The sequence below is a fragment of the Ranitomeya variabilis genome, chromosome 5, assembly GCF_051348905.1.
Source record: "Ranitomeya variabilis isolate aRanVar5 chromosome 5, aRanVar5.hap1, whole genome shotgun sequence".
Taxonomy (NCBI): domain Eukaryota; kingdom Metazoa; phylum Chordata; class Amphibia; order Anura; family Dendrobatidae; genus Ranitomeya; species Ranitomeya variabilis.
In genome coordinates, this window is record NC_135236.1 from 382,490,333 (window position 1) to 382,517,516 (window position 27,184).

The 27,184-nt window shown below is 40.8% G+C and overlaps 1 protein-coding gene across 2 annotated transcripts in view; it reads right to left on the bottom strand.

Annotated features, from left to right (window-relative positions):
- The window catches only part of CFTR (CF transmembrane conductance regulator), a 262,694-nt gene that overhangs the window by 187,394 nt on the left and 48,116 nt on the right, over positions 1-27,184 (bottom strand). For both annotated transcript variants that reach the window (XM_077265003.1, XM_077265004.1), the window contains exons 5-8: positions 24,393-24,482; positions 6,342-6,505; positions 5,468-5,593; positions 3,381-3,627 (exon numbers count right to left, since the gene is read on the bottom strand). In XM_077265003.1, coding sequence (XP_077121118.1) covers positions 3,381-3,627; positions 5,468-5,593; positions 6,342-6,505; positions 24,393-24,482 — 627 coding nt within the window. The remainder of the gene's footprint in view (positions 1-3,380; positions 3,628-5,467; positions 5,594-6,341; positions 6,506-24,392; positions 24,483-27,184) is intronic.

The window sequence follows — 27,184 nt, forward strand, 5'->3', positions numbered from 1 at the left end:
CCTCTCTGAGTTATAAACTCTGGGCCATACTGCTAGGCGTCCTCTACCAGGACCCATCTTCGGTTGACAACTCTGTCCTTCTCTCAGCTTTTCTTCCTCTTTACTTCGGATCACACTATCCACTGCTTCAGTCTCCTCTCACTTTGGGGCAACCATGTCAAATGGTACTGCTTACTGTCCATACCTTAGGACTGTGTCTTACACACACTGGGCCCTATCTGACGTCCTGACAGGAAACCGTTTCTGTCCCTTCATTGCAGCCCCTCCCACTCTGGGCTAGTCCCAAACATTTATTATTTTATTAATCCTAACTCTCCCTACTGTCGGGCAGAATACAATACCATCACCAATAAAGTATGTCACATTACATATTATAACAGTAGAAAAATATGGTTGTCTTCAAGGGGGAATGTGGGTGGTATATACATCTCCTTACATATATTATGAACAACACTGTTTCTGATAATCTTATGACTTTCTCCTGCTTTTTATCAGTTTTTCTCTTTTCACTAGAGACTTGTCAGTTATTTTCGCATGCTTTGCCTTTTTCTCTCTTCAGTTTCTCCCCTTCACCTCCCCATAGATTTATAGGCAGAAGGTAAAAAAATATTTAGAATTGAGAGTCCTCAGTGGTTGATACCTTTTAATGGCTAACTGAAAAGATGGTAACAAACTGCAAGCTTTCGAGGCTACACAGGTCTCTTCATCAGGCAAAGACTAATACAAATTCTGAAGAATCACATATTTATACACAACATAGCACAGAAAAAAAAACATGGATAAGACAGGTGACATGAGGCAGAATTACCATGAGTGATAAACAGTTATGTCCATAAATATTGGGCCAGTTCTTAGATAAGGATTGTTTTATTGTCCTCTGATTGGGGTCTCTGTTGTGATGACCCCACATGGTCTGAGGGGCAAGTTCCTTAGTTGATGTAAAAAGACATAAATCCATTATGTCTTTTTACATCAACTAAGGAACTTGCCCCTCAGACTATGAGAGGTCATCACAACAGAGACCCCAATCAGAGGAAAATAAAACATTCCTTATCTAAGAACTGGCCCAATATTTATGGACATAACTGTTTATCACTCATGGTAATTCTGCTTCATGTCACCTGTCTTATCCATGGGTTTTTTGGGGGGGGTTTTGTGCTATGTTGTGCATAAATATGTGATTCTTCAGAATTTGTTTTAGTCTTTGCCTGATGAAGAGACGTATGTAGTCTCGAAACCTTGCAATTTGTTACCATCTCTTCAGTTAGCCATTAAAAGGTATCAACCACTGAGGACTCTCAATTCTAAATATTTTTCTATCTACTGGCTAACACGGTACCCAGATATATATCTTTCCTGTAGGCAGAAGGTGTAATTTGATCAAACACTGAAGACAAATTTGTAGACAGATTTAAGCAGATTTGGAGAGTGAATGATCAATGCCAGAGATAAAAAATGCTGCCTGGAAGAAGAAGCATATTTCTCTAATAAGATATATTACAATGTTTCTTATCTCCACTTACTTGTACAACTGATTTCAAAAATAAAAAATAAACGTGTAGCTACTATAGAAATACCCTGAGCAAATAAGTAACAGTAATTAAAAAGGTTATTGTATAAATACATTACTGTTTTCAATCCAGCTGTGACATAATTATCTCAATGGTTGGCATAACCAGCCAAATAGATTCAGCCATGGAATCCGTCAGCAGGTTTTTGCCTTCTAATCTGAGAGCAGCATAATGTAGATGTTGAGACCATGATTCTAGCAATATGTCACTTGCTGGTCTGCTTGCTCTCCTTTTGATACAATCACGATTTTCTCTGCTGCAGATGTAGAAGTGCTCAGAATGTTGAGCTGTATAGCCCGACCCACACCACTGATTGACAGCTTTCTGTGTACACTGTACATTTAAGTACCGCTTCCGGCCATTGGGCCAGAAATGAGCACATCGCCGACCCCTGTCACATGATCGGGGGTCAACGATGCATCAGCATGACAACCTGAGGTCTCCTTGAGACCTCTATGGTTGTTGATGCCAGATTGCTATGAGCACTACCCTGTGGTCGGCGCTCATAGCAATGCAGCAAATCTACTACATAGGGACGATCTGACGATCGCTCCTATGTAGCAGAGCCGATCAGGCTATGCCAGCTTCTATCCTCCCATGCAGGCTATTGAAGCATGGCAAATGTAAAAAAAATGTTTTACAAAATATGAAAAAAATAAAAAATATATAAAAGTTTAAATCACCCCCCTTTCGCCCCATTCAAACTAAAACAATTAAAAAAAATCAAACCTACACATATTTGGTATCGCCGCATTCAGAATCGCTCGATCTATCAATAAAAAAAAGCATTAACCTGATCGCTAAACAGCGTAGCGAGAAAAAAAATTGAAACGCCAGAATTACGTTTTTTTTGGTGCCATGACATTGCATTAAAATGTAATAACAGGCGATCAAAAGAACGTATCTGCGCCAAAATGGTATCTCTAAAAACATCAGCTCAGCATGCAAAAAATAAGCCCTCACCTAACTCCAGATCACAAAAAATGGAGGCGCTACGGGTATTGGAAAATTGCGCTATTTTTTATTTTTTTTTTAGCAAAGTTTGGAATTTTTTTTTACCACTTAGATAAAAGAGAACCTAGACATGTTTGGTGTCTATGAACTTGTAATGACCTGGAGAATCAAAGTGGCAGGTCAGTTTTAGCATTTAGTGAACCTAGCAAAAAAGCCAAACAAAAAACAAGTGTAGGATTGCACTTTATTGGAAATTTAACCGCACTTGGAATTTTTTTCCCGTTTTCTAGTACATGACATGCTAAAACCAATGATGTCGTTCAAAAGTGCAACTTGTCCCGCAAAAAACAAGCCCTCACATGGCCAAATTGATGGAAAAATAAAAAAGATATGGCCCTGGGAAGGAGGGGAGCGAAAAACGAGAATGCAAAAACGGAAAAGGGCAAGGTCGGGAAGGGGTTTAATACAGACAGAATGAGTGGGTGATATAACTCTGCACCTCTCTGGGTCTGTACAGATACAAAGCAGCTTACTTTTGCTATAGAAGTAGGTCATGAAGTAGGCATGGGTCACATTGACATGTCAATAAGTGCTCACAATGGAAGCTTTCATGGTACTGCAGTATACTCTATTTACCTCTTACCTGTCTTAATGATTTTTTTCCCATGTTATACCATTATTATTTCTATATGGTAAAGAATATTGGAAAACATCCACCTGAGCATGAGAAATCTCACTATCGTGATTAGCGAGTGATTTCACTGCTCATATAAACAAACGCTGTGTTGTAAATGTATCTTATCCTTTAATCTTTCTAGTGTTCTGATCCTATTGTTCAGCAATAGACAAGCATACCTGGATTTTATTTATAACTCCCAGGGAGTCGTACCAGGTCTGCACAGCCCAGGGGAACTGGCGAGTAACAGTCATACGTAGAACAATGCAGAATGAAATGGTGGTGAAGATCTTTCGGATAGTAATCCCATGAGTTAGTAAATGTGGAAGAATGGAAAGAAACACCACAAAGAAGCCAGAGAAGAAGAAGGCTGAGCTGTTGAAATATCTCACATACGCAGCTTTTCTGGTGAGCTTCAGTTCCGTCCTGTGTAAAAGCAAACCACACTGTGAGTTTCAGGCTCAAAGTGATATAAATCAGATATATACTAATTCAGAAATTATCGTGGAGTGAATATCACCACATTTTTTCTTATTTAAGCTGAGAAAAGCATGCAGTAGGGGAAGAGTCCCTGGTTCCAGTGATGTGTCACTTACTGGGCTGCTTGTTGCGATATCAATAAAATCAGTGTTTTAGCAGAAGGAGTTTATCACTAGAGGACTAGTTGTCTCATGACATGTTGTCCTCCTGTTGTGTTTAGTGTCACTAATTAGCATCTTTCTGCCTATGCACAGTAACACAGAAAGCTGCCTGTCACGGGGTTACCGCAATGGAGCAGAGCCAGAAGACCGTAGCGTCTGGTGGCTCCTACTCTGCGGCTGAGAAGAAGCACTTTTCCAATGTATTAAACGTGTTTATTTCTTCCAGCAGAACAGAGGTTAAACGGCCATGTTGCAAATTCTTACATTCAGCTGTGCTTGGTTAGCCATTCCTTTTCCCTATAAAATCTGGGCTCGGTTACCTAGTCCTTGTCTGAGTTAGCAATTGCTGCAAGACATAGGAGTGAGAGAAGTTGGTTTGAGAAGTAGAGCTGGAGGAGTTTATTAGTGACTGTTGTTTGGTTTGTATGCTTGGTAATTCCTTATCCTTCCGTTTTTCTTTCTTCCCCTTCCCTACACACCCTGGTGAATACCTCTGTTATATGTGAGTGAATATTTTGTGTGTGTGGAGTTTTCAGTTTCCCCTTGTCTTTGTTACCCTGTCTGTCGGGTTGGTGTACTGCAGTGCACAGTAGCGCCCCCTTTTCCCTGGGTTGGGGGAAGTGAACAGACAAAGGGCTAATCTAGGAGATAGAGCAGGGCTGTCTTCACCATCTGAAGTATCCTGGGGAACAGGGTGAGCTAGGGCACCCCCTAGTGTTAGGGCCAGGAAAGGAGCCCCTGGTCCCAGGTCACTCACTAGTCGATTCGTGACATTGCTATTCTGTTATACAGAGCTCAGCATTCAGAGAACTGGTAAATCTCCAGCAGATGATATCAAGACTGCACCAAGCAGTTCAGTAAGTGATACATCACTAGAATCAGGGTCTCTGTCCCTACATCATGTTGCTCTCAGATGGGGTTGTAAAAATCTGGTGACAGATTCCCTTTGATGATTATTGATTGCACAATTCAGTGCTTTTTCTGTGTAACATTTTAGATGGGACAATGGCTTGTTTCTGATGGTTAGCATGGAGCTTCTGGGTCTGTCTATAGGTACCATAATGTCATTGTCTTTTGAATTTTCCCAACAGACTTACAGTAATGATAGCTACACAGGATAGAGACATATTAGATTATATAAATATTGATATTAACATTGAATTTTGTGGGTTATTAGTTATATTACAACGGCTCATAGGCCAAATTACTGTTTCCTGTAATTCCACTGACTTTTCATGTCCAAATCGATGGGCAACATTCCACTAGGACATGAACAGACATCTGGGATGTTGGGGTCCCCACAAGTACTGTATGGACATTGCAGCAGTAAGTGAGCGGATGTGTATCGGATCAATAGTAACCACGACATTTACAATATTTAGAATGGGTATTTGGTACTGCAACGAGTAAGAAATGGCAACAAAACAAAGACAATGGTGGCGATGACCTTCCCCCTAAAAACCCCTGTATGCAGTACCATTAGTATTTGGTAAAATACACTAATATCCAGAAAATGTGTCACATTGGGGTTGAAGTTATTTGATACCATAATAATCAGATATTTCAGCACAGCCTGATTCTAATATATGTACTGAGTAATGTATGGCCTCACACAATGTACTTACTGTCTAAGCAACAGAATAATCTTCTCCATTGCATCTTCCCAACAGTAGGCTTTTACTGACTGAATATTGTCAATAATTTCTGAAGTGATCACAAGTCGTTCATTGATCTTGCCGGCTCTTCTGTCTCTATAAGACATTAACATAAAGAATACATACTGTATGTAATATATAATTCTGTAGGTAACAATCAAGGATTACTATACACAGCTCTGGCAAGTATTAGGAGATCACTGCAAAATGTTCATTTTGTCTGATTTTTCTCTTTATAGGTATATTTTTGAGTAAAATGTAAATTGTTCATTTATTCTATAAAATTCTGACAACATGTCTCAGAATTTCCAAGCAATAAATTTTGTATTTTTTTTTCTGACAAAGAAAAATGGTCAAAATACAAAAAAAAACCCAGTGCATTCAGACCTCAAATAATGCAAAGAAAACAAGTTCATAATCATTTAGAAACAACAATAAAAATGTAAGCAGTTCTTCTTTGTTTGATGGCTTGTGACTATCCATCATCCTCTTGATTACATTCCAGAGGTTTTCAATGGGGCTCAGGTCTGGAGATTGGGCTGCCCATGACAGGGTTTTGATGTGGTGGTCTCTTAATTTTTGCCAGAGCTGTATATCAATTATTATAAATGCACAGTATATAATATAGTATATCAGTATGATTATGTCGATGCAACAGATTGTTGACTTGACAGTGGTGGAGCCATGCACCCGCTTAGTAACAATAGTAATGCTTACTTTGGCAGCGTGCCGGTGTTTGAGTTGGGTGATGCTGTACGTCACGTGTAACACATTTGTAAAACACTTCAGAATTTAAATAACACTATATTTCATTATTACAATAGAAAAAACCATAACATCTTACCTATACTTCATCATCCTTCGCCCCAACCATGCCTGAAACAAGGCCAGAATAATAAGGAAGCCCAGGCCACAGAAAGCAGAAGCCTGCAGCAAGTCCCAAATGAGACCCAGTAAAAGGATCACCTGAAGTGGAGCGATCCACACAAAATGAGCCAAGGCCAGACCCTATGACAGAGGAATGAACACGGAGTTACAATATTACAAAGGTACAGAGGGTCATCTAGTTTCATCTGCATGTAAGTCTGTATGAACAAGAGTGCAGGATATAATTGTTGTGGAATTTTGTTGCATTTCAATATGATTTTACTTATTGAAAACATGGTACCTTAAAGTTTAAAACTATGTTGATACATTAATGGAAGCCATGTTAACACTGCACTTAGTTTTGACTCAGGTGGGCATAGGGTCACAATCTGTATTCCAGACATTACATCTGGACGTTCATAGTTATATTGAAGACCCCTATGATGCTATAAATTTGCTAGTTTATTACAACTGCATTCCCAAGAACCTTGTTATTGCCTAAACCTGTGTAAATGTATATGCAGCGTAGTGTAAGTGCAGTAATATAATCGCTGATCACAGTCTTCCACCGATCACCAACTTCCACTGATTACCATCTTCCACTGATCACCACCAATCACCGTCTTCCGCCGATCACCGTCTTCCACCAATCACCATCTTCCACCAATCACCGTCTTCGTCAGATTGTAGATTGTAAGTTGTCACGAGCAGGATGTTTTTTTGGAGGTTTAATTATTATTCTCGTTGTTACTTAGTGTAGATATTAAGCTGTCACGAGCAGGGTTGTTTTATTTCTGCTTAATTATTGTATTATTGTTATTGTTGTTACTTAGGACTGTTGTGTTTGAAACTGTAAATATGTTGACACTATATAAATAACTATAAATATTAATATTAGAACACAGAAGCAGGATGGAGAGTTTTCAGCGTTGCCCCGATCCTCTTTTTGGTCATGTGACTGCTATTTTGACTCTCCAGATCACACCGCAAGTCTCTTTTAAAATGTAAGCCTATAGGGCCTCACAATAGTCATACATTGCAAAAGAGAGTTCCTGCTCAGATATATCCCCAGCGTGATCTGGAGAGTCGAAATAGCCGTCACATGACACATGGCTTGGGGCAGCGCTGGAAACTGGGGAAGACTGCAGTCCTTGAGTGTATTACTGCACTTGCACTATACTACATATACTTACACATGATTAGACAAGAACAAGTTTCATGGGAGTGCTGTTTTAAATAGTAAAAACTCAGATCTGTGTATTCCAAGCCAAGGTGGGTGCAGAGTAGAATTTACAATGTCAATATAAGATCAGTGTTTCAATTAGCAGTGAATATATATGCTAAGTGTGGCCAGGCTATAGCACAGTGTCTCAAAATTCCACACACTGGTTTCATGCTGTACAAGGCACCTGCTGCTCCTAAAAAGGTTCCTTTATTTTAATTTCATATTCACATAATATGTTCATTTACACTCGATATGAATGTTATTCTACAACATATTCCGCAATGTAGATACTGGAGGAGAGAAAATCGGTCTGATGTGGATTGAATTTGTCTCAGGAATTCACATACATGTGAAAAGTCAATTTGACATTACTAAGGCTGTGTTTACATGCAAAAGCTTAAAAAGGTTGAATACAGTCCTACGGAACATCAAATTGTTGTATGCTCTGATCTCTGGCCTCTGCCAGTCTGTGGCCCCTGCTTGCTACAACCAGAAATGTAGTGATTGAGTGGCTTCAAAGAGGAGCCTGAAATCTGAGCGTGCCCCCCACCCACAGTGAGCATCTGCCAAGACATTATAAGCACTTTTAGGCCTCTTTCACACGTCCTGGTGATTCTTCTACTGGAAAAAATAGCACTGGTGAAATCCATGGTCCGTCTCTGTGTGCCATCCGTGTGTATGTATGTGACATCTGTGTGTAATCCGTGTGACATCCTTGTACTGTCCGTGTGTCGTCAGTGTCACACATATGGAATGAAATGCAGAATACAATTTAAAGAGTTTGATGTATTAAAGATGTTCAAAGAGAGATGGATAGCGATGAGGAACATAATAGATAGAAATATGTCAGTGTGATTTCTAATCCGTGCTTATTTTTATACTAGATGGAGGCCCGATGCTATCGCATCGAGAGGGTGGTGACATGCCAATGGGGGCATGCTGCAAAGCCTGCCGCCATCGGCACGTCACCACCCTCCCGATGCAATAACATGCAGGAGGAGTGAGGGGAGATGGGGGCTGCAAATAGGGGCGATGGGGGGCTGCGGAGAGGAGCGAGAGGAGTGACGGAGAGGAGCGAGGTGAGACGGGGAGCGACAGAGAGGAGAGAGGGGAGCGATGGAGAAGAGCGGGAGGAGCGAGGGGAGAGAAGGAGCAACAGAGAGGAGCGAAGGGAGATAGGGGAGCGACGGACAGAAGAGAGGGGAAACGGTGAGCGACGGACATACTGGTACCACCAACGGGTGCCATATTGGAATACCCATCACTTGGGTATTCCAATATGGCGGTCAGCGTACTTCCAATGCGGCGCGGTGGATTGTGGGATTCAAGGACGTCCAGACGGAAGTGGATGACAGACAATTTAAGGTAATTATATAAATAGATACTTGTATTAAAAAAAAAAATAGGTAAATAAATTAAAAAATACCTTTGGGTCCCCCATAATTTTCATAACCAACTGAGGAAAAGACAACAGCTGGGGGCTGACTATAATTTTCTGGGAAAGGAACAATAGCCATAAGGGTTCCCAGGCTATTAATAACAGCTTACAATTGATTGTTTAGCCTTTACTGGTTATTATAGGGGAGACCCTCCCCCCCAAAAAAGTTGCCATAGATATTGATTCCCTTCCAGACTAAGTACATCAGCTCTTAACCACCCCAGAAAATTTAGGCGCTTAGCCTTGCTCTTCCCACTTACTTTTTTTCTGCGTTTTCATTACATTTGACTTTGGGGTTAGTAATGGGGTGTCTTATAGATGCCTCTCCAGTACTAACTTGTGGGCTTGATGTCAGCGGCCATAATACAGCTGACATCAACCCCGCTATTACCCTACTTGCCACAGCACCGAGGCAAGTGAGAAGAGCAAGGCCAAGGTCCGGAATTGACATGTCTTAAGGATGCGCCATTTCTGGGGTGGCTGAGGGCTGATGATCTTAGTCAATATTTGTGGCCCCTTTCTAGGCTATTAATATCAGCCCATAGCTGTCTTGTTTAGCCTTTGCTGGTTAGTAATTATAGTGGGGATCCCATGTCATTTTGTGGGGGGTCTCCCCTATAATAACCAGTACAGGCTAAGCAAACAGCTGTGAACGGTTATTAAATATCTTGGGAATCTTTATGGCTATTGGCTCCTTTCCAGAATATTAACATTAGCCCCCAGCGGGTGGCTTTCCCTCAGCTGCTTATGAACTGCAAGCCATTTTTATTTAATACACACGATACACAAAGGTCGCTGACTGAAACTATCACCATACTCGCCTTGTCTCGCTGATTGCAGGAAGACCAGGCAACAATGATGACCGTTGTAGTCAGCGTTTGACACAAATGGTGGCCACTGACAACAACTGTGATCAGACTTGCCTGGTCTCGCTGATTGCGAGGAGACCAGGTTAGGATGATGACGTTTGAGTAAGGGATAAATTAACTGTGAGAATTGCAATGCTGTCAATCAAGAGTGGCGGGCATATTGGCCATGCCTAGGGTATACCAAAGTGCCCTCATTTGCAAATGGATTAAAAATGAATTTATCTTCAACTACACCATTAAAATTAATATTACTGGTTTAATCCTATAGGTGCAAAGTCCCCTATATAAATGTTTAAGTAACTGAATTTGAATTTTGCGGGTGACAGACTCCCTATAAAGATGGTAAAACTTTAATAGAGACTGATTACATCTACATGTTACAATTCTAAAATCAGGCCACAAAGGAAAACGTATAATGCAGTGAGTTTCACTAACAATCAAAGCCAATGGATTATCATTGTTTTCAGGTGTTTTAATAAGCGCCAATCCCCTTCTAGTCTTGGAAATTTGAGCCTCATGAACTGTACTTACTAGGGCACTGTCTAATAGGTAATTATGATCTTAGATACCATTGTTCCAACCAACATAACATTCTAGCGTTACAAGGAAAAACAGAAAACAGGATTGCATGGGACACACTGTATATTAAATGGCACACTTATCTCACTTATAAAATATTCATTGGGTAATAGGTCCAGGACCAGCAGCACTCAAGGAAGTCAGGGAGATGCAGAAGCTTTGGATTTTGTCCTGTGCGGTTTCTCTTACACAGGTCAGTAGCACTAAGTGTAATAGTGCTTAATGATGGATATATGCACCATGCTCATTGCACCATTGTGTACCATACAATCCGCTGTAGGAGCCCAGTTGATACATATAATTAGCCTCCTGCTGAAATTGTAGGGGCCATTGAAGACACTAATTACCACAGTTAAACTTAGGATGCTGAGGTATAACACTGAAGGCTAGCATAATCCACTGCATTGTAGATTGCATGTCCAAGTCTGTTTAAGACCAATAAATATTGTACAATAATTAGGTTTTAAAGGCGTTTTCCACTTTCATAAAAGTTGTAAATGATTGGATACAAAAGACATGCTCAGCCTCTCCCAGTCCAGCACTGTTCCCCACCATTGCTCTAGTCTCTTTATTTTGGTTGCAGTAGTGACTTCATGACTACAGGTCACCTCACAGTAGAAGACAATCACTAAACTCAGTGGCTGTCCTGTGGTAGGTGACATGAGCCATGGAGTTCAGTGATAGGCTGCAGCAGTGATGTGCAGTGTAGTTGTGACATCACGGATAGTGAGAAATCACTGGATTGGGGTAAGTTATTAAATAATTACTGATTTGTTTTTTTTACCTATCCAATTGTTTTTAGATCAATTTCTAGAAGTGGTTTAAAAAAAATTTTTTTTTATTTTGAGAAAAAAAATTTTTTTTTTATTTTGAGAAAAAAAAAACTTAGAAACCGACTCATATTTACGATAGTATTGATGAGTCTGTAGCATTCTGTAATATTACATTATTTCATTACTTATGCCACAGAGTGAACATCACAGACATATACAAAAACAATATCAAAATTGCTGTTTTTATTAATCCTGTTATTTTGCTTATACAAAAGTAGTAATACTTAAAACAAAAACTGTATAAATCTGGTATTGAGATAATTGTATCAACTTGCAGAATAAAGCTAACATGTCATTTATATCGAATGTTGAGTGGTTTTTACATAAAACTAAATTGCTATTTTTTAGTTAATTCCACTTCCAAAAGGATGTCATTAAAAGTGATCTAAAAGTCAAGTGTTCCAAAAAATGGTACCTATGAAAACCACAGCTTTTCACACAAAAAAGAAGCCCTTTCAGAGCTACATTGAGAACCTATGGCTCTCAGAATATGATGGCACAAAAATAAACCATTTTTTTTAAACACTATTTATTGTACAAAAGTAAAAAACATAAATTAAACTATATAAATTTGTTATCAGTGTAATCATATTAAACACACAAAATAAAGTTAACACTTTATTTCTTCAGCACGTTAATTTAAAAAAAAAAAAAAATTTGCTGTTTTTGTCTCCCTATAAAGTTACTAAAAGTTAGTTAGTTGCATGAACTCCAGAATGGTGCAACTGACAAATGCAGCAAAAAAAATACGGAAAACAATGATGGCTAGTGTTGAGCATTCCGATACCGCAAGTATCGGGTATCGGCCGATACTTGCGGGTATCGGAATTCCGATACCGAGATCCGATACTTTTGTGGTATCGGGTATCGGTATCGAAACAACATTAATGTGTAAAAGAAAGAATTAAAATAAAAAATATTGCTATACTCACCTCTCCGACGCAGCCTGGACCTCACCGAGGGAACCGGCAGCGTTGTTTGCTTAAAATGCGCGCGTTTCCTTCCTCCCGTGACGTCACGGCTTGTGATTGGTTGCGTGCCGCCCATGTGGCCGCGACGCGACCAATCACAGCAAGCCGTGACGTAATTTCAGGTCCTGAATGCCTATTTCTGCATTCAGGACCTGAAATTACGTCACGGCTTGCTGTGATTGGTCGCGTCGCGGTCACATGGGCGGCACGCAACCAATCACAAGCCGTGACGTAAGTTTAAAATGCGCGCGTTTCCTGCCTTCCGTGACGTCACGGCTTGTGATTGGTCGCGTCGCCCATGTGACCGCAACGCGACCAATCACAAGCCGGAACGTAATTTTAAAATCCTGAATGCCTAGAATTAGGCATTCAGGACCTGAAAATTACGTCACGGCTTGCTGTGATTGGTCGCGTCGCGGCCACATGGGCGGCACGCGACCAATCACAAGCCGTGACGTCACGGGAGGAAGGAAACACGCGCATTTTAAGCAAACAACGCTGCCGGTTCCCTCGGTGAGGTCCAGGCTGCGTCGGAGAGGTGAGTATAGCAATATTTTTTATTTTAATTCTTTATTTTACACATTAATATGGTTCCCAGGGCCTGAAGGAGAGTTTCCTCTCCTTCAGACCCTGGGAACCATCAGGGATACCGTCCGATACTTGAGTCCCATTGACTTGTATTGGTATCGGGTATCGGTATCGGATTAGATCCGATACTTTGCCGGTATCGGCCGATACTTTCCGATACCGATACTTTCAAGTATCGGACGGTATCGCTCAACACTAATGATGGCTCTAGAAAAACAACAATTTGAGGTCATTAAGAATAGATCCTTAAGGGGTTGATAAATAAATAAAATCTGCCACCAATATTTTGAGTCTGTTGTTTGTAGTCACCCAAACCAAATAAATGGTAAATTTACTGACAATATATAACCAATTACAAGTTAGAACAGTGAACCAATGTGTGAGAATAGACTTAAGTGGCTACCATCAAGAAGATGGTCATCAGGCTGTAAGCATGGCACCACAATTAATAATATTGGACTGATCCTGGTTCCATTAATGCTAAGATCATAACTTTGCATTATTAAATGGCTGCAGCCTCACAGCCTTTTGTGCTAACCAAAGCAAAAGACTTTACTTGTATGGGTTTACGGTAAGCGTTGCCACCAACCTGGAAGCCACATCCCTAAGGGTCAGGAAAACATGTGGCCGCAATGTCACTGATTGGGATTTCTGCTAAGAACAAGCTCTTGTATCGTTTTTATGGCAATTATGGAAAGGGTTGAGCTCAGCTGCGCTTGTCTGTTTCCATAGTCTTGACTACTTGTGTCAACCACATAGAGAACCGCTATTGCCGTCTCTGCTCATCAGCGAAACAAAATAAATTACTGTAGCTGAAAAAATCCAATATGGAAGATTCAATTTGTATTTGTGACCACTGACCAGGCACCTAACATTTCCCGAGCAAATTAGATTTTTGGTATCTACCATAAATATAATTGAATGTGTATGGGAGTTTACGACTCTCCTTCCCAACTTCTGTCCTATAATGTTAATATAGATACTAAGGAACTCTACGTATTGAATGTGATAGTAAATTAACATATCCTGTAAATCAGGCCCAGATTGGAATCTGTCCAACCCAGAAGAATCCACGTTGGCTGGTGCAGTCAGTGGGAGAAATGGGTCACCATGAAAGAAACTGGGCAGGGCCTTTGTTGAAGACTTTTTTTGTGTTAATACAAGAATACTCATGCAACAGCAGGGGAAAAAACTTACCCCTGCCTGATGGCTGGCAGATGCCACTCAGCGGTGACAAATGGGAGTCTGGATAGCTGATCCCTCCTATCTGATCTGATGGTGTCACAAGAAGTTGCCAGTCAGCAAGTGGCTAGCTGCACCATATTGGCCAGGAACCAGGAGTAAGGAGCAGGAGGCAGGACAACAAGGAAGAGAAATAGACAGAGCAAACTACAGAGAAAGAAGACAGGAGGAAAAGAGGAAAAAAGAAAGGAGTCAAAAAGTGTAATGTACAAAGGAGATGGAAGCATACAAAGACAGGAGTTGTGAAAGGTTCCGAAATATACAAGCAAACTGGAGGTCTGATGTGGCAGTGAGGGAGCAAACTCAGCAGACCTGACATGATAAGCCACCAATTCAAATACAACTATCTGGCCCCACCACCCTCTAGACTGCAAGCTCATTAATAAGAGATGTTTACACGATCACAATAAAAAAAGCTGTGATCTCTGAAAAACTTTGGGAAAATTGCAGCAAAAAATACAAAACAAAAATGCATTGTGTGAACATGCCCTTAGGTTGTACTTAAATGTTGTATTCATGTTGGGGCAACTTGGCAACGTGTGAGCACAGCTGTATACCAGTCACACCCTAAGGCCTTAATCAAACTGGGGCAAAAAAATGTGTTTTTATAACAAACTGCCAGTGTTCCGTAGTGAAGACCGGTGATCCATGAGGAATTGCCGTAAAATTGTGTGCAATTCTTTGTGTGGTTTGAACTTGTGCTTTACAAACTGAGCCCCAATCACAAACTCTGCAATGAACCTAGAGAGTTCACTGGCGGGGTAAAATACAACTGTACCAAGGTGGATAGGGAAGTCTGGGCACAGACTCAGAGTGACACCCCATGAATGAAAAAAATAACATAAAACCACCACTGCCAGACCCACTGCAGCAATGAGATTTCTTAGATCCACTTCAGCCAATCAATGGCCTCAATGCTTCTGACTGTACCTATGGCAAAAGACCGCACACAGACCGATGATGTTCTGCAGCATTCAGGTGGAATGAACAATGGTGGTGCTGGAGAGGCACCTGCACTTATTTTTTTAATAGTTCTGTATGAGATCTTAAATAGTTCAGTACTATTAGTTATATTATCTTCTTTGCAGTTCTTTAAAGTTGTCATTTTCTGAGCATATTAAGAATTTTAGCCTCCACCTGTATGTATGGTATACTTACCCTCCTCACCACTAGGCCTCTGTTCAGTTCCAAGAGCCACCCACACTGGGCACTGATGTCATTTAGCTACATACTCTGGATGCTGTCATCATTAGCAGCCAGAAAGCGGCAGCAGCTAGTACTACACATGGGTCCAGGATGGAGGAGAGTAAGTATCTGAGTCTGCTCTAAGGTCTAAATGGTGTTCATGGCCTGGGGTTAAAATTTATTTAGAGGTCTGCTGTGAGGTGTAATATTAATTTTTGTGTCTGGACTAGGGTCTGAAAGAAGTTGCCCACTATTTGGACAACTTCATGTCATACCACTAGCTTGGCCCCGATAAAATAATAAAGCCTATACTCACCTCCCGTGCCAGCGCTGGTCCTGTGGTGTCAGCACTCGTTCTCTCGGGCTCCCATGCTGTTGTTTTGACAGGTGACGCCGGCGCCCATCAATACTGGTGTCAGTGTCCCCTCCTTCAGACAAATCGAACATGAAGAGGAAGTGAGAGATCAGCTGGAGCCCGGACTTCCTCTTCATGTTCGATTTGTCCGAAAGCAGAGACAGTGTCACCAGTGCTGATTGGGTGCCGGCGTCGCCTGTCACAACACAGCACTAAAGAAAAAATCCAGCTCACCATAGTTGTAGTCCCTGGAGGCTCGGAACACGGAAACACTGTGTCAAGGCGTGAGGAATGCAGGAAATAGAAGAAAAAAATCCATCTCGACGAGGTGGTGAAAAAGCACCCTTAGTCATGACTAAGGGTGCTATGTCACCAGAAACGCGTAGATAGTGTTTTTAATTATATTGTGCTGTTGTTTTATCCTCTATTTTTTGATATGAAGTGAATAAAGTACCAAGACTTTGCTTTTTCACCACCTCGTCGAGCTGGATTTTTTTCTTCTATTTACAACACAGCACTACAGCCATCATATCTTAGCACCAGCAAAATGTGCTACAGAAAGTCTCTGTGCAGCCACAGCCTGACAACTTAGCATCACCTTCCTGACACCTTATCAAAAGGATATACAGTTAGGTCCATATATATTTGGACAGGGACATAATTTTTCTAATTTTGGTTATAGACATTGCCACAATGAATTTTAAACAAAACAATTCAGATGCAGTTGAAGTTCAGACTTTCAGCTTTCATTTGAGGGTATCCACATTAAAATTGGATGAAGGGTTTAGGAGTTTCAGCTCCTTAACATGTGCCACCCTGTTCTTAAAGGGACCAAAAGTAATTGGACAATTGACTCCGAGGCTATTCCATGGAGAGGTGTGGGCAATCCCTTCGTTATGTCATTCTCAATTAAGCAGATTAAAGGCCTGGAGTTGATTTGAGATGTGGTGCTTGCATTTGGAAGGTTTTGCTGTGACGTAAACATGCGGTCAAAGGAGCTCTCCATGCAGGTGAAACAAGCCATCCTTAAGCTGCGAAAACAGAAAAAAAACATCCGAGAAATTTCCACAATATTAGGAGTGGCAAAATCTACAGTTTGGTACATCCTGAGAAAGAAAGAAAGCACTGGTGAACTCATCAATGCAAAAAGACCTGGGTGCCCACGGAAGACAACAGTGGTGGATGATCGCAGAATAATCTCCATGGTGAAGAGAAACCCCTTCACAACAGCCAACCAAGTAAACAACACTCTCCAGGAGGTCGGCGTATCAATATCCAAATCTACCATAAAGAGAAGACTGCATGAAAGTAAATACAGAGGGTTCACTGCACGGTGCAAGCCACTCATAAGCATCAAGAATAAAAAGGCTAGACTGGACTTTGCTAAAAAACATCTAAAAAAGCCAGCACAGTTCTGGAAGAACATTCTTTGGATAGATGAAGCCAAGATCAACCTCTACCAGAATGATGGAAAGAGAAAAGTATGGCGAAGGCGTGGTACAGCTCATGATCCAAAGCATACCACATCATCTGTAAAACATGGCGGAGGCAGTGTGATGGCTTACGCATGCATGGCTGCCGGTGGCACTGGGTCACTAGTGATTATTGATGATGTGACACAGGACAGAAGCAGCCGAATGAATTCTGAGGTCTTCAGAGCCGCCATACTGTGTGCTCAGATCCAGCCAAATGCAGCAAAACTGATTGGTCGTTTCATACTACAGATGGACAATGACCCAAAACATAAAGCCAAAGCAATCCAGGAGTCTATTAAAGCAAAGAAGTGGAATATTCTTGAATGGCCAAGTCAGTCACCTGATCTCAACCCAATTGAGCAGCATTTCACTTGTTAAAGACTAAACTTCAAACAGAAAGGCCCACAAACAAACAGCAACTGAAAACCACCGCAGTGAAGGCCTGGCAGAGAATCAAAAAGGAGGAAACACAGCGTCTGGTGATGTCCATGAGTTCAAGACTTCAGGCAGTCACTGCCAACAAAGGGTTTTCAAGCAAGTATTACAAATGAACATTTTATTTAAAATTACTGAATCTGTCCAATTACTTTTGGCCCCTTTAAATACAGGGTGGCACATGTTAAGGAGCTGAAACTCCTAAACCCTTCATCCAATTTTAATGTGGATACCCTCAAATGAAAGCTGAAAGTCTGAACTTCAACAGCATCTGAATTGATTTGTTTAAAATTCATTGTGGTAATGTCTATAACCAAAATTAGAAAAATGTTGTCTCTGTCCAAATATATATGGACCTAACTGTATCTATACAGAGGGTGATACTCACACTTATGAATGTGATACTTATTATATGCAGCTTATGAATATGGATGACTACATGGCAGGAAGTTTACTAGTCCTCTAGGGATAATCTTTTGCTGATAAAACTGTGATTTTATCAAATCTACAGCAAGCAACCCAGTAAGTGGCACATCACTGGAATCACTGTCTCTACATCATGCTTTTCTAAGATTAGGTGGCAAAACCTGATGACAGATTCCCTCTAAAAGTTCTTTCTTGAATGAATGGTGCATTTAAATATTTCAAAGAGTGGTGAAGGGCAAGGCCCAATAATGCTAAAGCACTGCAGCATCCAGCATAATGTAGAGAGGGGGCAATACTGTATATGGGTTGGTGAGTTTTGTATGTCAGGGCAGCTCTATCATTCCACTCTCATTCCTATTGTAAATATCTTAGGGCGGGCAGACACAACACCATGTTGGTCGAGTGGTTAAACTCTCCCAGACAGCATATTCATCATATAATGGCAGAACAAACTATTCCCACAATTCTTTACACAAGAACAAATTAACAAACTAAAAGAACTTCATAAATCATGGACGGCTGGAGTAATGAATGAATTGCTGTTGTGAAACACTACCAGTATTCTAGTCACTTAGAAAGTTGTAAACCATAAAAGCCATAATCCACCAGGCATCATCATTTCGAACTTTTCCAACATTACAGGTTCCGATACATGGCTGACATTTTTATTCTGGTTTGTAAATTAGCAGTTTGCGTCCAGTTTTACTCTTATCAGTTCATTAAAAAGCCGGTGTATGTCATTTACCATGATGTAAATTGCCAGCGACCTCTTCAATGACGTACTTGTGGAAGAGGAAACTGTAGATAAACTCCGTAAATATGTAGAATGCTCAACTGTGTTTGTTACTCATTTGACTCCAGTTGACAAGACATAATTTATACTCCAGATCTTAGCTCGTGGCTGCATGCCCACTTCTCTACAATGTCTTATATGGAACATATGCCATACTGCTTTCCAGTGTGCCGCATAGTTTATATAGCTGGCAGCAGTTTCCTACTTTAATGTTTCGTGATTTTTGTACAAATCAGAATGCAAGTGACTGAAGCATATTCTAGGCATATGTATAATCACAGGAGCAAGACGTGGTGCGATGTAAAAGATTTACACCCTTCTAATTTCTTGAATCTGCTTTGTGAAAATTGATATCAGTCAATCTTTGACTGAAAAGGCAGAAAATATACCAAATGGAACAGAAAAGCAAAAAATAGGCCCTGGGCAGTGCTTAGTTTAGAGGAGATTCCATACGGAGCCACTTTCTTTTTTTCCACCAGACTTTTTCAAAAACTAAAGAGGAAAAAAACTTTCAAAACAGCGAGCAAAAGAAATTCAGAGTAGTTTTCCAATAGAAATGACTAGGAGTCTGTCAAGTGTTTAAGGCTATGTTCACACGTTGCGTTTTTTTGCTGCATTTTTAATGCAAATTTTAGGCTGTGTTTTACAGTACCAGCAGAAGCTCTGTATGAGATTTCAGAAATCTCATGCACATACATTGTTTTTTTTTCTCTGACTGAATTGGAAAACTGCAGCATGTCACTTAGTGTTTTTGCAAAGTTTTTCACCCATAGAAAGCAATGAGTAAGTAAAGAAACACAGCAAAAAACACAAGTATTAGGTTTTGCTGTTTTGGTGCAAAAACCTTAAGGAAGTTGCATCATGCTTTTTTTGGGGGGGTATTAATCTTTATCAGCATGCACAAGAGACAACAAAAAAGCAGCAAAAAAAAAACAAAAACGAAGCAAAACCTTCTTTTTTAAAGCATCTTCTGTACTGCCGAGAGAGCAGGTTTTGCCTGTAGAGAACAACACAGCAAAAACACAACGTGTGAAGATATCCTTGAAGCTAATTTTCAAGATTTTTTGGGTTGAACTGACTCAAAAAAGTCCTCAAAAATTCTGTGTGCACATAACCTGAGGTCTTTGTTCATTACATAGTGGAATGTGGTGAGAACAATAAAACCTAAAATGATCAACGTAATCACAACTAATATCCCACGGAGGTCTGGAGTTGGAATGATGCTCAAAATCAAAGTGGAAAATTAAGTTACAGGCTGATCCAACTTCAGAGGAAATGCCTCAAGACAAGGAAATGATGCTCAGTAGTGTGTGTGGCCTCCACGGCCTGTATGACCTCCCTACAACACCTGGGCATGCTCCTGATGAGGCAGTGGATGGTCTCCTGAGGGATCTTTTCCCAGACCTGGACTAAAGCATCCGCCAACTCCTGGACAGTCTGTGTTGCAACATGACGTTGGTGGATGGTGCGAGAAATGATTTCCCAGATGTGTTCAATCGGATACAGGTCTGGGGAACGGGCGGGCCAGTCCATAGCTTCAATGCCTTCATCTTGCAGAAACTGCTGACACACTCCAGCCACTTAGGTCTGGCACTGTCCTGCATTAGGAGGAACCCAGGGCCAACTGCACCAGCATATGGTCTCACAAGGGGTCTGAGGATCTCATCTTGGTACCTAATGGCAGTTGGGCTACCTCTGGTGAGCACATGGAGGGCTGTGCAGCCCTCCAAAGAAATGCCACCCCACACCATTACTGACTCACAGCCAAACCGGTCATGCTGAAGGATGTTGCAGCCAGCAGATTGCTCTGCACGGCGTCTCCAGACTCTGCCACGTCTGTCACATGTGCTTAGTGTGAACCTGCTTTCATCTGTGAAGAGCACAGGGGGCCAGTGGTGAATTTGCCAATCCTGGTGTTCTATGGCAAATGACAAGCGTCCTGCACGGTGTTGGGCTGTGAGCCCAGCACTCATCTGTGCACATCGGGCACTCAGACCATCCTCATGGAGTCGGTTTCTAACCATTTGTGCAGACACATGCACATTTGTGGCCTGCTGGAGGTCATTTTGCTCCGTCAATGCTCCTCCTGTTCCTCCTTGCAGAAAGGCTGAGATAGCAGTCCTGCTGCTGGGTTCGTGCCCTACTACGGCCCCCTCCACATCTCCTAATGTACTGGCCTGTCTCCTGATAGTACCTCCAGCCTCTGGACACTACGCTGACAGACACAGCAAACCTTCTTGCTACAGCTTGCATTGATGTGCCATCCTGGATGAGCTGCACTACCTGAGCCACTTGTGTGAGTTGAAGAGTCTGTCTCATGCTACCATGAGTGTGAAAGCACAATCAATGTTCAAAAGTGACCAAAACATCAGCCAGAAAGCATTGATACTGAGATATGGTCTGTGGTCCCCACCTGCAGAACCACTCCTTTATTGAGTGTGTCTTGATAATTGCCAATAATTTCCATCTGTTGCCTATTCCATTTGCACAACAGCATGTGAAATTGATTATCAAACAGTGTTGCTTCCTAAGTGGACAGTTTGATTTCACAGAAGTTTGATTTACTTGGAGTTATATTTTGTTGTTTAAATGTTTCCTTTATTTTTTTGAGCAGTGTACTTCTCCTCTGATTGTTCCACTCCTGATTTTGTCTTACAAATACTGATATAAATTACTGACCAAATCCTCAACCTAAGAACATGGCCATCGGGTATGGTCATATGATTCCTGTGCAAGATCCTCATGCATTTTTGTGACTCTCACTAAGTAATGGCACAAGTTTATATGCACTTGGTAGATTTGAAAATTCACTGTAGTTTATTGTAGATTTTCTGTGTAGAATCATCACTAAAAATTGGTAAACAAATTTGAACAAACCCTTATATAGGACTACCTGTGCAAGAGACAGTAAAGGGTCATTTGAAGGAATTTTGGGAGGGTAAAGGTGCTTCTCACTATAATGTATTCTTTGAATTCATTCACATTTTGCCTCTGAGCCAGGTAACCTGGTTTGTCAAGTGATGTTGGATACACTTTCTCCTCTTTGTGATGTCACATAACATCATTTACAGAGTCTCACCATACTGATCACACTGACACAAAGCTATGCTTAGTCATTTATCATGTGGTGACTCAGTGTCAGATTGAAGAACATTGGGCCCACTAGAGGATTTGATTCTAAGGGCGCATGTTTCTTCCCTACTCAAGAGCTCCATAGCAACTGCAAGGTTTGAACTATGAACTCTCCTAAAGGAGAAGCCAGGGCCCACCAGAGGATTCTCCAGTTTGCTGGTGGGCCAGTCCAACATTGTGTGGGAAATGTGGGCAAGAGATGACCAAGTTACTGCCCAACATAGAAGCCACCTAGGGCAAGAGAAGTACAGAGGGAAGGATTTCAGCAGATGAAGGGCATACATGGGGTGAGAAGTACCAAAGGGATCACCTCACCTGAGGCAGAGACCGTAAAGTGGGATCTAATGAGGTTCTGTGAGTTGTTTTTTATTTTTTTTAAGAAAATATATCAAGCTGTTTTAATTATTGCAAATACTGTCCACTAATGTCGTCTGTTATTCTGCAGTGGTTGCTCCATGAGATGGAAATGTTTTTCTAGTTTTTTCTACTGCAGGTGGTGCTTATTTATTTATTGTAATTGTTATCCATTATTTTCCCAAAACAAAAAAAGACTGAATTGGAAAATATACAGGAGACAAAGCTCAAGGTTATGAAGAACAACAACAAAAAAACACGCACACCTACAGTTGCTACCAAAATGTTAGATGGGAACATTTATTTTTTCAAGACTTTACCTCATATTGAGAACGTTTTATGTAAGCAAAGAGGATATTGCATATCCCAAATTATGCGCTGAACAACAAGAGTCCAGTACTGAATGGGGTATTCTTCAGACCTCATGCACAGGTGCACATACTTCGCTGAGGTACCTCCATGTCTATACTACAGAACCATGCTAATTCGTGCATCATATGCCACCACATTACGTAGTAATTATTGGCATTCAATAAACTGCAGCATAATTTCCTTTATGTCTGACTCATTCATAAGCAATAATTTATTTAAAAGCACTAAAACATTAAAATAAGTAATGAGTGGATTGCTTTGTGCAACCCTGTCCACGGTTCAGGTCAGTGCTCTCTGGCCGTAGACAGAGGCTGCACAAATTTCTTGAGCTTCCAGGTTACCAGCGTAGGGCATGATTCATCAGCCTGGCATGACGTTATCTGTTCAGCATGTGGTACATATAGATGACATCTTGACCAGTTAGCTAATCATAAACCTAGCCTAGGAATCTGGAGAATAAGGAAATTTGTGTAGCTGCTGTCCACAGCCAGAGAGCACTGACCTGGACCATGGGCCGGGGTTGCGTGAAGCAATCCGCTCATTAAAATCAATCATACTGTGCAGTAAATGGATCATAATATATATATATATATATACTGTATATATATATATATATATATATATATATATATATATATATATATATATATATAACTTTTTTGTAAAATTTTGAAATTGCTCTTCGTATGACAATTGTTTTTAAGTACATCTGTTGTACAAAAGCAGAGTTACAAATATGCGGCTCCATGTAAAAAATGTGACAAAGCATTGTTTGTCACCAAATTGCTCCTGGATTGTTCGGAGAAGTTGCTCTTTGAGGATGTTTAGATCTCATTCTTAATTTATGGCAGTGTTCTTAGACAAAATTGTGAGTGTGCCCATGGATGAAAAGCAACCACACCTAAATAGTCTCAGGAGGCTTTGTTGTTGGCAATACACAGGACTCATGGTAGCAATCACCTTGCATTTTCCGGTCAATCATTCTTCCAAATGTCCCAAACAGTCTGACTGAGCTTCATTAGAGATAATAACTTAGCAGGAAGTAAAGATATTGGACTAAAGTTATTTTCTATGATGAAGACCGCATGAGACTGTTTGGGACATGAATTTGGTGACGAACCATGTGTTTTCCTGCATGATGGCACGCCATGTCACAAGGCAAATGTGATAACTAAGTGGTTCTGTGTACAACACATTGAAATTTTAGGTTTATGGTCAAGAAACTCCCCAAATCTTCATCCCATTGAGAATAAGTAGCCAAGCCACAAAAAAGCAGGTGAACGAACAAACACGGAAACCAAAATTTGCGTCATTCTCAAAACCTTTCGCTGAGACTATATACTGAGTAGGTATGTGTAGCATAATCCAGGCTGCCACTGGGAAATACAAATATAGAACCTGACTAATTTGCAGCACTGCAAGGTTTGTACGTAAAAGTGAATAGGAGAAAACCTTGACTTAAAAATTCAGTCTTATGTAAGCCACATAAAAAGAGAGTAGGGGATTTTTTAATCAAGTGTTGTGGTCTGAGGAAAAAGGAACTGCAGAGAAGGAACCCAAGCCGAAGATAGATTAGATATGAGGAGGCAAGGTCTGAAACATTCTAAAGAATCAAGCTTAAAGCATGTCAAGAAACAAAAGATAAAGATAAGATTCTACACAAGACCAGGAATAAACAGTGAAAGCTCGTATTGAATAACTGCAAACAATATAAAATATGTTATATAGAAATAATATTTACTGCACTTAATCTTACCTCATCAAACTTGTTTAGGTTGTTTGAGAGAAGACTCACAAGCTGCCCAGTACTTATTTTATCTAAAACTTTGCTGGATAATTTTAATGTCTGCATAAAGAATAAAAATAATAAGTTTATATTGTTTTACCAATCAAGGAGACTCCTTTACAGATGTCATTGTGCGCTATATAATAGAGATGAGCGGATGATCAATCTACGGAGGGCCAGGTTTGAGTCGAATTTCCTGAAAGTCGAACATTTTGAGATTTGATTCACAGTTAGCAAAAAAAGAAAAATCTCTGACAGCGGCATCTAACTCTTGCTTCCGGGAAGCGACCCGGAAATCCCACCCATCAGTAACCCCGATGGGTCAGCATGACAACCAGAGGTCTCCAGCAGACCTCTATTGTTGTCACAGTTGGTGGTCGGCACTCATAGCAAGTGAGCATTTCTGCTACATACAGGTGATCTGAACATCGCCTGTATGTAGCAGAGTAGATCGGACAACTGCAGCTTCTAGTCTCCCATAGAAATTCTAAAAGCATGCAAAGAGTAAAAAAAAAAAGTTTTTAAAAATATTAATTCAATCACAATGTGGTGGGAGTGAACAATTTTGAACTGGACCTGACTGACCGTGACTGAAGCGGTAAAAATTGACACCCCTATGACTGAAACGAAAGCTATATGATGCAATCTACTAATGATATAAAGGGTTTTTATACACATATACACTCACCGGCCACTTTATTAGGTACACCATGCTAGTAACGGGTTGGACCCCCTTTTGCCTTCAGAACTGCCTCAATTCTTCGTGGCATAGATTCAACAAGGTGCTGGAAGCATTCCTCAGAGATTTTGGTCCATATTTACATGATGGCATCACACAGTTGCCGCAGATTTGTCGGCTGCACATCCCAAAGATGCTCCATACAAGGCAGGATGGATCCATGCTTTCATGTTGTTGACGCCAAATTCTGACCCTACCATCCGAATGTCGCAGCAGAAATCGAGACTCATCAGACCAAGCAACGTTTTTCCAATCTTCTACTGTCCAATTTCGATGAGCTTGTACAAATTGTAGCCTCAGTTTCCTGTTCTTAGCTGAAAGGAGTGGTACCCGGTGTGGTCTTCTGCTGCTGTAGCCCATCTGCCTCAAAGTTCGACGCACTGTGCGTTCAGAGATGCTCTTAGGCCTACCTTGGTTGTAACGGGTGGCGATTTGAGTCACTGTTGCCTTTCTATCAGCTCGAACCAGTCTGCCCATTCTCCTCTGACCTCTGGCATCAACAAGGCATTTCCGCCCACAGAACTGCCGCTCACTGGATTTTTTTTCTTTTTCGGACCATTCTCAGTAAACCCTAGAGATGGTTGTGCGTGAAAATCCCAGTAGATCAGCAGTTTCTGAAATACTCAGACCAGCCCTTCTGGCACCAACAACCATGCCACGTTCAAAGGCACTCAAATCACCTTTCTTCCCCATACTGATGCTCGGTTTGAACTGCAGGAGATTGTCTTGACCATGTCTACATGCCTAAATGCACTGAGTTGCCGCCATGTGATTGGCTGATTAGAAATTAAGTGTTAACAAGAAGTTGGACAGGTGTACCTAATAAAGTGGCCAGTGAGTGTATACTGGAAGCGTTTCTTTGAGAAAACAAAGTTAGTGATGCACACTGCATAGGGGTGGCACATTGCATCACTAACAACACACTGGGGACAGTTTAAAACACAAAACGGCTATGACAGGTTCCCTTTAAGCTGTTATGGTCAACGTGGTCCTCTCTCCTATGGCATGTCAGCTATTATGAACAGCAGGGCCCTTGTTCTGTTCTGTAGAGTAGAATGTAATTCTTTTTTAAGAACCTAAAGCCACCATGAAAAAAGCATATAAACGAATTTTATCTAAAAATAGCAAGCATAATAATAAAGTACCTAAAAAACTGTTCATTTATCAGAGGGAAAAATGGTAATAGGAACTATTCAGCAGATAAGCATATACTCATATATCAAATAAGTTTCTGACCTTAATAAACATAAATACTTCTGTTTGTCAGTTTAGTCACCCTTAGATGTGATAACATGCAGCTCCTGACAAAACTGTAGAGGCGGTGAAACACACGTCGAGGTAACCAGCAACAGTGCACAGCTCTCCTCTACTATAGCCACAGGTAATAGACCATCTGTCCGACCATATAAACTAGCATTTGTCATTACTTAGGCGCCATTTTTATAGTGCAACTGTGCGCTTTACTTCCTGACTTGATAATTAAGAGCCAGCAGTCACATACAGTGGGGGAAATAAGTATTTGATCCCTTGCTGATTTTGTAGGTTTGCCCACTGACAAAGACATGAACAGTCTATAATTTTAAGGGGAGGTTAATTTTAACATTGAGACATAGAATATCAAAAATAAAATCCAGAAAATCACATTGTATAAATGAAAGAATTTTTTTTGCATTTTGCAGTGAGAAATAAGTATTTGATCCCTCAGGCAAACAATACTTAATACATAGTAGCAAAACCCTTGTTGGCAAGCACAGCAGTCAGACTTTTTTTGTAATTGATGATGAGGTTTGCGCATGTCAGGAGGAATTTTGGTCCACTCCTTTTTGCAGATCATCTCTAAATCATTAAGATTTTTAGGCTGTCATTTGGAAACTGGGAGCTTAATAAGTTTTTTATGGGATTAAGGTCTAGAGACTGGCTAAGCCACTCCATGACCTTAATGTGTATTTTTTTAGCCACTCCTTTGCTGCCTTATTATATGTTTTGGGTCATTATCTTGCTGGAAGACCCAGCCACGACCCAT